The following is a 17,499-nucleotide window of genomic DNA, read 5'->3' on the forward strand; positions in this document are numbered from 1 at the left end:
ATTCAGCCCGAAGCAATGGCTATAAGGACTGTCGCTAGTAATACAGGCCATTAGATCCCTAGAAATTGTCTATATAGAGAAAACACGGGACCTTCACCTCATCTGAGAATTTGGACATGGGAACACTGAAGATAACTTTCTGACACTTAGTTTTATCTCTGCATGGAGGTAAACTATTAATGACACTGAGACTTTGTGACAATGAAATACGGGTGAAAGAATCCACTTACATTAAAACCAAAAACCTGGTCCATTATGAATGCATAGAGAACGCTACACCCAAAAATGCTGTACCAATTTTTACAAACATCTCGACATTACGAGGTAGAGTTATATGTAGCATTTACTCCGCCCAGCTGACTTTTTAACCATATTTTAGATTACTGAGTAAAATTCAACCCGAAGTAATGCCTATAATGACAGTTGCATAGCATATTCAGTATCAGAGAATATCAGACAGAGATATTCTCAACTTTACTGATTGTAAGACAGGCATTAGATCATTAGAGAATGTGATTATTTTAACGAGACCCTCAGCTCATCTAAGAACCTGGATATGGGGACATTGAGGATAACTTTGGTCAATTTTATTGAGATCAGTTGCCAGATTGGTTTACCTCTTTATGAGGATAAACTGTTGATGGTATGGATGACTATGAATCCGCAGAGAACGCTCCATTTTTACAGACGGCACGAGATCTCGGGGTAAATTTGGATGTGGTATTGACTCCGTCCAGCTGAATTTGACTCTATCCTTTATATTACTGTAGTATAATTCAAGCCGAATTATTGGCTATAAGAACAGCATCAAATAATATAAGACAGGGACAACCTCCTGTTTTCTGACATTAACGCGGTCAATAGATCTCTAGGTAATGTGTATAGCTCATCGAAAATTGTTAACGAAGGCCCTGTGATTTTTGAGAAGATGACGAGGCCTTCGCCTCATCTGAGAACCTGGACTTTTGAACATTGAAGGTAACTGTTTGGCCGATCATATTGAGAACAGTTGCCACATTGGTTTATCTCTCTATGAGGATAAACTGTTAATGACATTGTCAATTAAAGATGAGAGAATGTACACTGAAAGATAGGAGAAATAATACACTTGCATCGAAACAAGAAAAAACTTAATATATCTACAATCCATTTACGGAACTTAATAGCAGACGTAACTATCCACTGGTATCTTGGTATACAGCTTCGTAAGCTACAACTTCCGTACAACGACTTTTGCAGAAGCTGTAAGAACGATTAGGAGGAAGAAACATCGCACAGTGGGGCAGAATCGAAATTTTTTGGAAATAAATCTGGCATTTCTAAACGGTAGCCAAGGAGTATTCGAGTTTAAGTTATTAAAATGGATCCTACAAATGCTCCAGGGGCGGCGTTATGGGGGCTCAAAGTAGGGTACCTTCGAAATGTAAAATTTTTAAACACGTGCCTTTCTTTGTTTCCCATCTTATTTCAAAGATTTTTATATTTTTGGAAAGCGCTCGGCTAGGTCTTGAAAAAACATGCTTGCATGTGCTATTTATCTCTTCTAATTTTCGAATTATAGGCATTTTAAAATTTGGCCTTACCTTGGCCCGCTATTTAAAAAATATAAGGCGTAATTTTGGACCGAATGGACTCGATTTTTTTTTTTAGTTAGACAACTAAATTATAAATAATATACAAAAGCTTTGAGGTCAATATCTCTTATGGATCCAAAACTAAACGATTTTCAATTTAAATATTAAAAAAAATAGTAGATTTTTGCTGTTTTTTTGAGCGAAAAGGTGACTTAACTCTTTTTTTATTAAAAAAAAACTTTCTTTAAGAACATATAACAGTTTTATGTTTTTCTGTAAGATATCTTAAAGGAGAACATTTTGGTATAAAAAACACGTCCCACTTTTCAAATATGTCGCCCCTACGTCCTTCGGAATTTGACCTAGTTTTTATTAAAATTTCTACTTTGTTCCACATTTTCTAAAATCTCAAAGCTGCGATCAGAAAACGGAAAGCAGCGTTGGAAACCTTGGTGTGTTCCCTATTTATCACCAAAGTATTTTCCCAGCACCGAAGGAAATGTGGACCCTATAGGCAAAATTGTAAAAAAATATCATTTTTGGGATTTTCGCTCCAATTTTTAGGTATTGCCGGATTCCATTTGACCTTTTTTTTACACCTTGTTATTAAGAATGACAAACTTAAAAAACGTTGAAAATTTCATTGAGTTTTGTTAATAAATAAAGATTTTATTACATAGTACATATTTATTGAGTTTCTAAAACTAAAATTTATATCAAAATTTTAATAGGATTGCAAATATTAGGAACAATTTGATCCACATTTTTTCCGAGCTATATTTTTTTGTTTAGATAAGTTAATTTTTGGTGTTCCAAATTTCAAGTTAATATCTCAATTAGATTCAAAAATATACCACTTTAAAACTCCGGATCACGTCAAATTTTATCCCGATCGAACCAGCCGTTTACAAATGCCAGATTTATTTCCAAAAAAATTCGATTCTGCCCCACTGTGCAGTGTTAGAATTAAGAAAAGTCTAAATAAATCTTATTATCAATTTTAATAAAATTTCCCATGGCTATAGAGGAGGTGTAGTTGATTTTTTATTAAAATCGGACAATACGTTTACAGATTTATTTCCACATATTTTGGATCGGAACACCTTCTCTGCCACTGTCCAGTCTTTGGCGATTTAAGATAAGACATGTATTTGGGAATAATCCACAACTTCAATAACTCGATAGGTTGGTTACGCAAGATGAATATCGATCCCTGATTTTCGATGTATAGTGTATTTTATGCTTTGGTGCTGATCCCGTCATCTTGCCGAACCTCATAACTCCAAACGATTTTCCATAATTACAAAGATCCCCAAAAGAGAGTGAAATGTGGTCATTTTAAGTGATAAACAGATTTAAAAGTCCTAACTAATTTAGCTATTCGGCAAGTACTTCTATATGTTTTGTTTTTTCTACTTTTATCAAAGGAATAAAAACAAAAATCTAAGTAATTTCTCGCCAATTTTTTTTCTTCGTATGCTCGCTTTGAGTTTTAATTTTTATGAATTTATATTTGCCAACCCATTTTTTTCTAGTTTTTATTTTTTTGTTCATTCTACTCATTCAAACTTCTATCTTAAATATGTTTAAACGTAGATGTGCCTTTTTTTTGTTAGAAATGATTTTTTGTGATTTTCGCCTTTGTAAAGCCCAAGAAAAAAAAGTATCTTTAAGATTTATGTATTGTTTGAAGACGGAAATGCTAAGACAACAACGCGTCTGTCTAATGTCTGGAATATTTTTACGCGATAAACTAATATGCACATGAAATGTGCAAACAAACCAAAAAAAATAATAGAAACTCATGCCATCAAAGAAAATTACAACTGAAGGAGTTGGTCGCTTGGTTGGTCCTCGCTCAATGAATTAGATTACGAAACAGCGGTATATCAGAAATATACAAATTTATCATTTCTGTAAAGATTTTCTTTATTTTTTTTTAGCTTTTGTTACTCTTGCACTTTTTATTGTTGATGATGTTGACAAGAAAAAGGGTTGGTATATTGGCACCAGTTCCAATTGGAGGTTGTTCTGTTTCCTTTACAATATTTCGTTCTTTGTAACTAAACTTAAATCATAACAAAGCACAAAAAAAAACTAATTTAATTTAGCCATAATAAATACAAAAATATTTTTGTTTTTCTTGCCTCAATATCTATCTATAGAACAATAAAACTTTAATAATTTAAGGAGTGAGATCGAAAAATTCTTAACATACATATATGTTTATAAAAAAGAAACCACTAAACTTACAGCTTTAATTTTTTTTTTATTTGATTGAAATTATTATTACAATTTACAAAAAAAATTATTTTTATAGTTTTAATCACTAGTGATGAAATTTTGAACCTTTTTCGGAAACCCTTCCATTAACGTTTTTATAGTGCTTTCTGTCACTTTGCTCGAACATGTAGTCCATCTCCGTTTAAAATCTACCACACTTTTGGACACCTTTTTTGTACTCTTCAATTCTCTTTTAACAAGAGCCCAATATCTCTCCACTGGCCTTAGCTCCGGGCAGTTTGGAGGATTTGCCTCTCTTGGTACAAATACCACATTATTGTTCTTGTACCACTCAAGGGCTTGTTTGCCATAGTGACAGGATGCCAAGTCAGGCCAAAAATAAGTGGACACATTATGAAGTCTTATGAATGGAAGCAGCCTTTTTTGTAAACATTCCTTGATGTAAATTTCGGTATTTATAGAGCCCGTTGTAACAAATGAGTGGCTTCTTTTGCCGCAACTGCATATTGCTTGCCATACCAAGAACTTTCTGGGAAATTTTGTCTGCTTTTGGGTCCTAAACTTTTCTTCAACATTCCCTCGAGCATCAGCAACATAAAATTTTTGACCTGGAAGTTGCGAAAAATCTGCCAGAACATACGTTTCGTCATCCATTATGCAGCAAGAATATTTTTTTATAAAACTTGACTTCAATTTCCGTGCTCTGTTTTTGGCCTCTAAATTTTTAGTAGCGTTCCTGTCAGGAACTTTTTGAGCCTTGTATGTTTTTAAACCTGCATTAGCTTTAACTTTTCGTACCAAATAGTCCGAGCACTGAGCTAACCGGGCTGCTTTCCTACCGGATGTGTTGGGAGCTCTTTTGAAAATGCGTTCTATTTTTTTGGCTTTAGAAACATCATGTGGACCATTCCTTCTACCTGAACCAGGTTTTCTATCAACTGACAAGTTCTCCCGGTACTGTTTAATAACATTGGAAACAGTTTGACGGCAGACCTTTGTATGCTTGGCCAACTTTTTGTAAGACCAAGTTGGGTTTTGTTGAAAATATTTAATAATTTCAGTACGCACTTTTTTCTGGTCACTCATTTTAATCAGATTAACAAAAAAATTAATATAATTGACATTACACATAATAACTGACATGTTTTTCAAAGGTAACTTGATCAAAAAAAAATTCAAATAATACTTGGGTTAAAAAATGTAATGAAAAACGTGTGTTAAGAATTTTTCGATCTCACTCCTTATATTGAATTTTTTGATTTATACAACATTTTTATGTTTTTGTTTTTCTCATTTTTGTTTTCAGTGCATCTATGGTTGTTATGTACATTCTGCCATATTGCCCACATTTCATCGCAGATGTTACTGGTTGTTACAGGTACCTTTTTGAAAACATTAATGGTTTTTATTTATGTACTTTCACTAAAATTCGTGTGATTTTTGTTTTTTCTCTTTTTAAATATCAGAATCCCGATATCGTTTTGGTTCATTATTTAAATGTTCCATATCCGGATGATAATAAAATGGCTGTTATTGCACCCAGCATCAGTTTGTGGGGTGATAAAAAGGAGTGGACTAAAGAGGAACTCGTTAGTCAGCTAAAGCCCATGCGTAAGTATAAAATAAATCATTTAATATTTACTTTGTACCAATTCCGAGTAGTGTTCTTATAACCCAGGCCCTTTTCATGACCTTTCCCAAAATATCTCTCTAAAAAGCTATAACCTATTGAGGGCTTATCCAAACATTATCGATGTGAAGTAGCTGCACGTGTAATATGTTTCGAACGCTGTACGCGACAATTTGAAGCAAATCTTGAGTTCCCAATATGAAAATTAGAAATAACGTTAATTGAAAAAGCAATGCTGTGACTACAAACTTTGCTCTATATCTGTGTCGTTTTATGAAGTGGAGAGTCTTGAAAATGTTTTGGAATTTATTAAAAAGACAGGAAGTAAAGTGTTTTTTTAACTTCCTAACTACACTAACTTCAAATATCATCATCACACTGTCTAGTCTTCATTAGGAAATACTTAATCATAATGAGTTGTAACAATACCTTCATTCATTTAGGTTTATATATACAGTGAGACCTTGATTATCCGTAATGGTCGGGACCGGGAGCATTCTGTATAATTAATTTTCACGGTTAATTGAGTACCAATTTTAAGTAATTTTTTAATACATACAGTTTTTTGATAATGACATTTACGGCTCTATATTGCAGCCTGATCCATCAGTTGGATCAATATCGTCCAATTTGGTGGACAAACTTTCACAATAACGTTTTCAGCATTAAGGTAAACTGCTGCTCAGGTAAACAATATCAAAAAATGTCGGTTTAATCTCCATTATCTCATTGGTGAGTTTTTTCATTGATATGAATTCATTTAATTTTTCCACGAAAATTGTAGCAGCTATATAATCAGCTGCATATTTTTCTCCTGCTGCATTAATTTTGTGAATACAATGTCGCTTTTTTATTTAATTTTGAGTGAAATATTTTAGCCTTTTCTGGCTGTTAATCCACAAATTGGAGTTCCTTTAAATCTTTCCTTCCGGAACCATTCATAAACAGTAAAATCTACTTTTGTATATGCTTCCGAATCATCGTATGCAATAGAGGGAATTCCCTTCGTTTTATTCACATTGTTCAAATTGATTGTTCAAAGATAATCGAAAAAATTATGCTTATAATCCCGGATAATAGAGGCAATTACGGTTAATCGATGGAAAAAAGTCAAATCGATCCAAAAATATTTAAATTTCCTTTCCCGGTTAATTGATGTTGCCGGTTAATCGAATCACGGATAATCGAGGCCTCACTGTATTAATTCCTGTTGTTCCTATAAGGAACATAGAGCCGTAACAAGTTAATTTCATTCGGATCTGTAGTATGCAATGAATTTAGTTTTCCTACAGCTTTTACGAACTCTCGTCAATTCCTCATCAATCTTCCGCTTCCATGTTTGAACAGATTGTCCTTTACGCCTGCTTTTCTGGGGATTCCATTGGATTGCCTGCTAGGCAATATCATTATCATCTTTACGAAGTGTGTGACCTATCCACTTACGTTTGCGTTTACATATTTCTGTTTGTATTGGAATTTGTTGAGATGTTTCCTAAAGACTAGAGTTAGAGATTGTATTTGGCCAATATATTTTAAGAAGTCTGCGAAGATATAGTAAAACTGACTTTACGTTGGAGATAAAGATTTTGAGCTTCGTTCTTTGTGAAATATTGGACACGTTAGTCAACATTCCAAATGCTTACCTTGCTTTCTTTAAACGTAGGTTTACGCATGATTAGTATTCTCTTCAATTCCTAAAAGGATTTCGTAGTTTTTACTTCTCGCTTAATTATTTCACAAAGTGAGTACAACGTCGTGGTCGATCTGCATATCCACAAAATCGATTTCAATATTAAGATCCGCTAAGGCCTGTGCTAATTCGTCCACATTTGTATTGCCTCCAATATCATTCTGAACTTGTCACTACTCTCAGTCTAATATTACTATTACCCCTGTCTTGAATACATCTTTCTCATTTGCATCAGTCCAGCTACTTCAGAAACTGCAAATATTAGTGCTTGGAAATCCGTAATTTCAGTCTGAAAATTACAATTCCTGTGTAATTTTCTTTATTTGAACCATCGTGCTTGTTGGTTATAGTGGTAAAGTAGAATCGAAAAGACCCTATTTACATCATAATGTATGCTGACGGGGATTTTATTAAATCCAACTTGTAACCGTCAGATATCTGAGAAGATCATCAATGTTCAATGTTGGTTAGTACGGTCTATGCACAGGGACCCAAACTAAAGTAATGTAAGATGGACTTCCCAGCCTTGACAGCTCATTCTTACCCTGTATAACAAATAAAGATATAATAGTATATGAATTCAACAATAGAAGCGCCGACTGACTGCCTGGCGACAAAAATAACAATACGACCACGACTGTTGCAGTTTAATAGTATTTTACAAGAAGCCACCATGATTGAAAATATTTCAGCCTGAAAGACACTACATTTGTACGGTAGACCTATCCCAAGTTGGTCAGAGAATACACCAGATCCAACACCACTGCTCATTTTAGAGCCGTATGTATTTATCGTCGTGTCAATCGTACTATTCTAGTTGTTATAGATAGAATTTCATCAAACGAGTTCAAGATCAAATCAGGGGTGCCGCAAGGCTCTCGTCCTTTCTCTTACTCTATTTCTTATCAATCTAAACGACTTTCTACTTTAAACTACCAACTCTATTTATTCTTTTGCTGATGACAGAAATATTTGCATTCATATTCATTCAATTATAGACCAAGCCTGTCGGAGATTGGGGTAACGCGGCAACAGCATGATCTTGTGACAATCTCTGAATGGGTTTGTGCAATTAGAGTCGATTTTAATGCATGCAATACTCAATGTGGTATGTTAACACACAAACGCACAACAGATCATGTTGCTCCATCTGTTTTTATAGGTGGTGTAAATATTAAAGAATCAGAATGCTCTTAATGTTCTAGGCATGAGTATTCTGTGCGACGCCCGCTGGACAAAATAAATTTTTCAAGTGTCTTGGTTTTCAGAAACGATGTAGGAAATACTTCACTCTATCTCATTCACTGGAACATCGTCGCAATGTGGGATGTGTTTCACTGTTCTACCGATGCTACAATGGTATGTGCTCTGCCGAAATTAGGGAACATGTTCCAGAAACCCGTAGTTTTTTCCGCAACAAACGTTCTTCGCCACGGGCTCATCAATTCGTCATCGAATGGACAGTAGATCGCTCAACACATTACAGGGAAAATTCGTTATTTAGCCATACTGTTCGTATGTCTTCGTATGGTTGGTAATGTTCCATTGTACACTTAATAATCAATAATAGATCCACCCAATTCATCATGAATTTTCCGTTGGATTATACCAGAATTGGTATGTACTCTTTCAACATTGTATCCAGGAAACATCCCAGTTCTTCATGATATTGCACTAATATGTCTCTTGTTTTTCGTGCTTTACAATTGAAATCGGTGGACATTTTTTATTAGATTACTATGGAATTTTGCATTTGAACATTTCCACGTACAGACCACTGAAAAGAAAATTTTTTAAGCATTTTTCAGCGAAATGTTTAATAACATTGAACTGGAATTTTAACACTTTTAATTTCATAGACATTTATTTGTTTTTGTTATGAACATATTTGAAGTCCTCATCGCTAAATCAGAGAAAACACAGCAACAATTTGTTTAAACTATCATAATATTATATATTAGGACATTATGACAATATGACTTAATAGCAGACCGTTTGAATACCCCAAATAGGTTGTGAATTGAATAATTTTAACAGAATTTAAATTAATTTTAAACTTGTATCTCTTTTATAACTCTTTAGTATCCACTGTAACATCAGACGATGAATCCGACTCTGGCAATGATATAGAAATATCGGTAAGTTTTTATAAGAAGATAAAAATAGAACAAAATTCATTGTCATATTTTAATACTTTAGACTGCCGAAACCGTGGAATCCATAGTCTGCCAATTAATGGAAAAACAACGTCTATCACGACAAGCAGCTCTAGTCAAACAATTAGATTGTGGCTGTGGTGATGCCTCCTGTGCTGATGGTAAAACCTGTACGCATCCGGTAATGCGACGGCCGAGTCTTATAAAGGCAACAAATGAAAAACGTTTGCCAGCCACAACTGCTGTGGAACCATACAATGCCAATAATACGCCAAATGTTGTAGTAGGACCCAAGGTAAGTTTTCTAAAACGAATAATTTGTTTTTAATAATCTAATTAAAATATATTTAAAGCTCTATTCCAGATGGGCGGATAAAAGAACAATACGAGAGGCCTCAAATAGCATGGAAACGAATAGCTATCAGCACCATCATGGTCATGGACATCATGGGCAAACTCAACAGCTGACACAAGAGTCGGCCATTAAATTTCAAATTATACCGCCACACAACGAACAGCAGCAGCAGCAACAGCACTATCGACATCATTATAATGCAAATGGTAGTAATTCATCAGCAGCAGCAGTAGCAGCAAATCATCAACAATTGATAGCATCGAGAAATAATTTAATTATGCAGCATCAACAACAAATGCATACAAATCAATCAAATTTCAATCAAGTACACAACAACCAACAAAATAACAATAATACTAATAATAATAATGCCAACCACAGTACTAATAATAACAACAACAGCAATAGTAACAATTTACTACGTTATACTGCAAATAATACTAATGCCACTATGCAATCACAGCAACAACAACAACAGCTGCAGCAACATCGTTTCCAAATAGCAAAAACAACAATTACTGCAATGGATAATAACACAAATAATCAACAGCAACACAACAGCAATAACTTAACATCCGTTTCCTCTGCTACTGGCAACAATGGTGGTGCTGGTGGTGGTGGTTTAGTAGTGGGTGGTAGTGGTGAAATTGCTGTCGATATGTTGAATACCCAAACACATTCTCATCACACTCTGCAACAGCATCCGAATCATGCGATGAGTACAACGAATTCTAATACAAATAATAAAATCAACCACAACACAAATATCAACAACATCACCACAAACCAAAATTCACATTCAAATCAAACAATAACAACAACATCGACAACACCAGTAGCTGTAGCAACAAATTCTACTTCGTCTACTTCTTCAAATTCTAATATTGCAACAACGACAACTACACCACAATTGATGTCAACACCTCATCATCATCAGCAACAACAAAATGAATTAAATGTCATAAATAATAATAACATGAACGGCAGTAATGGCAACCATAACAATACAAATAATAATAATACAACAGCAACAACAAAATTTAATAATTACAATCAACAGCAATTAAATACTTCCAACAACAGCAATAACAATAATTCTTTACATTCTCATACTGCAAACACACAACAACAAAAACTTGCTACACCACAAGAACAATATTATAAATTGCAACATCATAAACAACAACAACAGCAGCAGCAATCGTCATCCCTTACAGCATCTAATACTGTAGTGGCTGCCACCTCAACTGTTGAACCCATGTGTATGTCACCAGAACATCAACCCTCATCCTCCTCCACCTCCAGTCTTTCACCACAATCTCAACTCAATCAACAGCAACAACAACAAACACATTTAATTATTTCATCTACGGACTCTGTATCCGAATCATCATCTTCGATTTCATCATCATCGCAAACATTTATGGACGTAAATCAAAAATCTACCACTGCTACGGTTGTCGGTAATAATAGCAACAATAATAATATTGAAAATGCACAGGTAAGGCAGTTGGTACATTTATGGAAATATTTATATAAAATTACATTGAAACTACATATCGAGGGACTATATTCAAAATCCCCTATCTTAGATATCCATGAAAATTAGTTTTTGGTAGCCTAAAATTCTGCAAACAAACCAGAGATTTCAAAGAAAAACAATATTTTTTTAAAATTTATTAGCTTTTTTTGTAATTACTTTATGAATCAGCTGGTTATAGTAATATGGCCACAGATTAACACAGATATGAAACAAATGACAGTTGTCAAAGAAAGTTTCCAATGGTTGTGATTTGCAGAGCAAGAGAAAAATACAATTTTCAATAGGCAACTAGTGTGAAATATGGATGGTAAACTTTAATAATTTGGTAGCAATCTTATTGGTAAAAATTTCATAAATTTTTTATTTTTTTAAATGCAAAAATGAAAGAATCTAAATTTCTTGTTTGTCTTGCAATAAAATTAATGTAAAAATGCAATGACTAAACTAAAAACGTTAAAACATATGGAAATGTTTAAAATCTTATTTGCAAATAGTGTCGTTAATCAGGAATTGTTTTCGTGAGTTAGCTATTCGCAAATAAAAAACAAGTAAGAAAGTATGGTCGGTCAAGCCCCACCATATAATACCCTACATTAAGTAAAAGAGCAAAAGCATTTTTCTTTTAAAATTTCAATAATTTATATTTTTGAGTGATTTTCGAAAGTGGGCCTTATATGGGGGCTATGATCAATTATGGACCGATCACCATGAAATTAGGTCGTGTGATTTATGTCTCTATGAAAGTTTACTATGTTGAATTTTGTGAGTATACCAACATTTTTAAGCGATTTATGCACGTTAAAGTGATTTTCGGAAGCGGGTCTATATGGGAGCTATGATTAATTATGGACCGATCGTAACAAAATTTGGTGACATGAATTTTGTATATATAAAACTTATTTGGAGCGCAATTTGTGGAGATACATTTATAAATTAATCATTTATGACCGATAAAGTCCAATTTCGGAAGGACATTTGTATGGGGGCTAGGTGAAATAATGGACCGATTTCAGCCATTTTCAATAGGCTTGGTCCTTGGGTCGAAAAAATAATATGTACCAAATTTGATCGAAATATCTGCAAAATTGCGACCTGTACTCTGTGCACAAGGTTTACATGGACAGCCAGCCAGCCAACCAGACGGACGGACATCGTTTAATAGACTCAGAAAGTGATTCTAAGTCGATCGGTGTACTTTAAGGTGGGTGTTAGACTAATATTTTTGGGCGTTACAAACATCTGCACAAACGCATAATACCCTCCCCAATATGGTGGTGTAGGGTATAATTAATTCACTGTTTATGCGGCAAAATTTTCTAATTGCAATATTTTAATTTGCGAATAAGCCGTGCGTATAAACGTAGTAACAACCATTTTGACATTTGGTTGTAGAACGTCAAAATAACCATATGGTTCGATATTATTTTTTTCAGAACTGTCATTTGTTTCGTATCCTCTATTATTTCTGAATAACTTATTTATTGAATATTAATTGAATTATTTTGTCTTATGTTATAAAATATGCTTTCTTACTAATTTTGACATACTGTTCATGAATCCCAACAAATTTACTTAAGCGTTTTCGAGATATCGCCCATTTTATTTTATATATTTGACTAGGAATAAATTGTTCATAAACCTCCAAGTTAAAATTTAGATCACATTTACATCTTGTGTATTTAACCACATAGAAGTCATATTGAACGGAAAACCTTATAGTCTGATCCGCTTTCAATACCTCCAAATAAATGGAAGAATTTACAAGATTTATGCCCGTAATTTCAACAAATATATATCTATCAGTGAGTAGTTACTTATGGAGTAAAAGTATTTGGTAATTTTTACCCGTAGATATTGATTTGAAATTAATGTCAAGTTAGCTTTAGGTAACTTTATCTGCTAGGTATTTTACACCGTAGATATCTACTTGTTGAAATTACGGGCATTAAAACGATTTAAGGGGTATAGAATAAAATTTTTTCTGCGATAATTTTAATAAGACAAAATCCATAAAATCTTACAGTAATGAAACGTACAAACTTTATTTTACTATATTAATTGTTTTAAATATTAATTATTTGATAGTTGTATTACATAGCTGCCTCTTGTTTTGTTGTATCCATTAGATAGGTTAGGTTCCATGGGCAGCAACTCATCAAGCAAAACTTGGGTCCATTCAAAACTGATCAAAGTGTGATACACAAAAAGTAAACATCAGGTAAACAGCTTATTCAAAATCCGTTGTTTCCGGTTGAACAAATGAGATTCTCTGATGAAGGAATGGATGCGTCGCAGATACATCCTTGATAACAATTTGCCTTATTTGTTCACGACGGATTTCTATAAATAAATTCGTCCTTCGGCGGATTCATTAGTCCTCCTTCTTCAGCTTTGGAAACAAGAAATTCTCAGCGAGTTGTTAGGTTTTCCCTAATTAATTTGCCACGTAAAAAACATAATGTAGACATGTTATATATCAGTGGATAGAAGATTATGTCTACTTTCCAATAATGTATATATCTTTTGACAATGAACAAATTCATGGAATATTTTTTTGAAAAATATGACAAAAAATGCTTTTTACTGAGTTTTGGCATAGATACAAATTTTTCAAATTGAAATAAAATTTTTATTTATGAATATTTTATAATGAAATTTTACACTTATATAGATTATGTATAGATTATTTGAGAATTTTTTGAATGGAGCTGGTCCCCTCGGTATCAAAAATTATAATTTTTTTTTTCATTTAAAATATTTGATTATACATCCTCTTAGAAATTTTTTAGATAACTTAAAAAGAATAAAAGTACTTTTTTCTCCGTGGTGGGGTCATGAGGTCCGAGTTCAAAACTTAAACTCGACAACACTTCCTCTTTGCGCATGTGCAATTTCGTTTAAATTGGACTAAGGGTTTAGAAGTTACAGATTTATTTCCTTCTTTTTTTTTCTCATACCACTGAGAAAAAAATATTTTTTTTTTATATATTTTTAGTCTAAAGCGGACATAATTATCTTTCAAATACATCTTAAATCAATAAAACCCCACATCGCCTTCACAAGATACATACATATATTTAAATACCTATTTTTTTTTAATTTTTCCTAAAGTTAAAATCACAAATAAAATCGGAAATGTCCAAATGAATCTAATGACTACGTGTTTACCGATCAAAATCGTTATCTAGAATATTTCCTATTGTTGAATTACAGTATAAATCACTACCTTACTGCAATGACCATTTTTGTCATAAGATCGATCTCCAGCTGTCATCCGATCATGCCGATCCCGTGAGAGATATTCTTAAATCTCTTACTGAGAACATGTTCGTAGCTAAGTTTGCGGTATTTTGTGTCAGTCTCAGAAATTTTGGTTTTGGTTCTCCAAAAACTAATCCTGGCCATGGATGTGAATCCATTGGACGATTCAGTAAACCCCATGGTTGGCTGGGGAGTTAATTATATGGGATAAGGTTCCAAATTTTCCGGTAAATTTTCATTCCCAGGAATATTTAAAAACTAAATTAACAAAAAATCAATAAAACTTTTCAAATAAATCAATAAAAATCAATAATGTATCATTTATTAAAAGATTTAAGAAGTCTGACTAAGTTTAATCTGAAAAATATTTGTAATTCTCTTCGATTTATACGGTATACTTTTTGAGTCAACAAACAGTTTACAATTCATTATTAAAAATCCATATTTTCCAACAATTTCTTACTCATTACTTGAATATTGGGTCTACTTTCAATAATAAATGTTGAATTTTGAAAACCAATTGTTTGTTTTAATAATTGTATCTATAACACTCTTTTCATCTTCTCATAATTTTCGCATATTTTCAGATGTCTTCTAATAACAACGATTTAAGCATAAACACTTCCAACATCAATAATAATGATAGTAACAACAGAAACAATCAATTAGATGAGTACAACAATTGTAACATAAATAATAAAAATACCACTGGTTGTGCAACATCATCATCAGATGCTTCCAATTGCAATAGTAATAATAATAACAATAACAACAACAACAATTCTATAACAAGTCCACAGCAACAACCCTTAAATACAAATGGACAGAACAACCACAACAACAATATAAACACAGATAATTTACAACATAATAACCATGCAACCCCAACTACGACTTCCACAACTATTTGTTTTGATAATTTAGAACAAACCCATCATGGAGGCAATCAGGCGCAAGTACACACACACCAGCAGCAACAAGTATCTGCGGAATTACACGATACATTGGGTTTCTTCAATGAAACCTTAGATCTATCACATGAAGATATACAGAGAACTCTTATTGCGAATATGCCAGTGGAGGGTACTCTATTGACTTCACTCGATTTTATGAACTCGGGTGTCTCAACAGCTGTTAATAATACCACTATTGTACAGAATGTACAATGTGAACCAGATCCCGAGTTGTCCGGAGGAGCTGAGGCTGATGATGAGGATACCGATGATGTGTTTGCCAATTTGGATGCATTCGATATGTTGGTAGAATTTCCCGAATTGGATTTGGATGATAAGCAAGCTCTTACAAACACTGCTCTCGAACAAGCTGTCTCGGGAGTGGCAACAAATGAAGCTTTAAGTATAAATTCATCATGTCAAAATTTACATCAACTTTCCCAGTATGACAATGGTTCAACAACGTCTGCTTTGAGTTGTGACAAAAAGGTATTGAAAATATGTGATTTCAGTCCAGACTGGTCTTATCCAGAGGGTGGTGTAAAAGTTTTAGTAGCCGGTCCTTGGTCTGTCGATGCCCACTACACAGTATTGTTTGATTCACATCCGGTACCCACAGTTCTGGTGCAAGAGGGTGTCTTGCGCTGCTATTGCCCCTCCCATGAAGTGGGTTATGCCACTTTGCAGGTATCATGTGATGGTTTTGTCATATCGGACTCTGTCATGTTCGAATATAAAATGATGACTTGTCAGGAGGCACCCTTTGATGCCAACACCAATGATTGTCTTTACAAGTTTTCTCTATACAATCGTCTTACTACCATCGAGGAAACTATGCAAACTAAAGGTGAAGCTGTAACCGTTACAGCCTCTCAGCAAATATTTTCGCTGCAGGGCAACCTCGAAGAGAAACTGGTGAGTTATTGTCATCAATTGACGAAAATGTCTTGGCAGAGCAGTGGCTCCAGTAGTAGCAACTGGAATTCGGGCTACAAAGGCATGACTCTTTTGCATTTAGCTGCAGCATTGGGTTACAATAAACTAGTGTGTGCTCTTCTAAACTGGCGTAGCGAAAATCCCCACATTATTTTGGAAACAGAAATAGATGCTTTCAGCCAGGACTCACATGGCTATACGCCATTGGTAAGAGTTTAAATAAACTAATATGAAATAAAATAAATTGTAAATTCTTCTTTAGACCTGGGCCTGTTCTCGCGGACATTTGGATACCGCCGTCTTGTTGTATAAATGGAATCAAAATGCTTTAAAGATTAAAAATCATGCTCAACAAACTCCTTTAGATGTGGCTGATAATAAGGGGTAACTTCATACTTTAAACTATTTAAACTATTTAAATATTTTTAATCTTTATATGTTTTTAGTCACAAAAATATTGTTGCGGAAATTTATCGTTTGGAACATGAACGCCAGCGCAAACAAAATAGAGGCTCTTTAACTAGTTTGTCCATCAATCTTAATAAATATTCAGTAAGTTATCAGCCACTCAAATAATTTAGATATTTTGAATTTATTTGCGAATAATTTGTTTATTTTACAGCTAAGCAACGATGACGGCGATGATCATCCATCATTTGCCATATACGAATCTACAGATTCACAACGCAGTCATGATGGTGTATTTTTGAGGCCAGTTGCTGTAACAAGGTAATTTGGATTATTCTTAAATCAATAGGACTTTTATTTCCACTATATACTTATTCATACGGTTTGCATAATATAAAGAATAACAGACATGATTTTTTTGTGGCAAACATGTTGCTTATTTTCAGTTATTTGCGTTTTTTATTTTTCGATCAGTGTATGAGAATAGAAATCAAGAAATCTTACTGAAATTGTCAATAGAACCGCAGCAGTATTGAAATTTTTGTTTTTAAATTACTGAATGAGGAAAATGTAAATTGGAGGTAGTGGAAAGTTTTGGAAATTAAGAATTAAAAGATGATCATGTGAATGTCGTCGAGTCGGACGAGAATAATGACGATTCCCTTAAATATCTATTTCGTTGAATTTCTTTTTGACATATGCTGAATATAATTGAAGTGGCGAAATCGATGCAGAGAAACGATGAGTGA

The 17,499-nt window shown here is 33.6% G+C and overlaps 1 protein-coding gene across 3 annotated transcripts in view; it reads left to right on the plus strand.

The window, feature by feature from the left end:
• Camta (Calmodulin-binding transcription activator) overlaps positions 1-17,499 on the plus strand; it is a 211,387-nt gene that overhangs the window by 177,938 nt on the left and 15,950 nt on the right. For all 3 annotated transcript variants that reach the window (XM_065511212.1, XM_065511214.1, XM_065511213.1), the window contains 9 exons: positions 5,125-5,196; positions 5,285-5,429; positions 9,221-9,276; positions 9,338-9,589; positions 9,648-11,150; positions 15,041-16,549; positions 16,605-16,726; positions 16,789-16,894; positions 16,965-17,071. In XM_065511212.1, the coding sequence (XP_065367284.1) occupies positions 5,125-5,196; positions 5,285-5,429; positions 9,221-9,276; positions 9,338-9,589; positions 9,648-11,150; positions 15,041-16,549; positions 16,605-16,726; positions 16,789-16,894; positions 16,965-17,071 (3,872 nt within the window). The remainder of the gene's footprint in view (positions 1-5,124; positions 5,197-5,284; positions 5,430-9,220; positions 9,277-9,337; positions 9,590-9,647; positions 11,151-15,040; positions 16,550-16,604; positions 16,727-16,788; positions 16,895-16,964; positions 17,072-17,499) is intronic.

This window comes from Calliphora vicina, chromosome 5 (genome assembly GCF_958450345.1).
Source record: "Calliphora vicina chromosome 5, idCalVici1.1, whole genome shotgun sequence".
NCBI lineage: Eukaryota > Metazoa > Arthropoda > Insecta > Diptera > Calliphoridae > Calliphora > Calliphora vicina.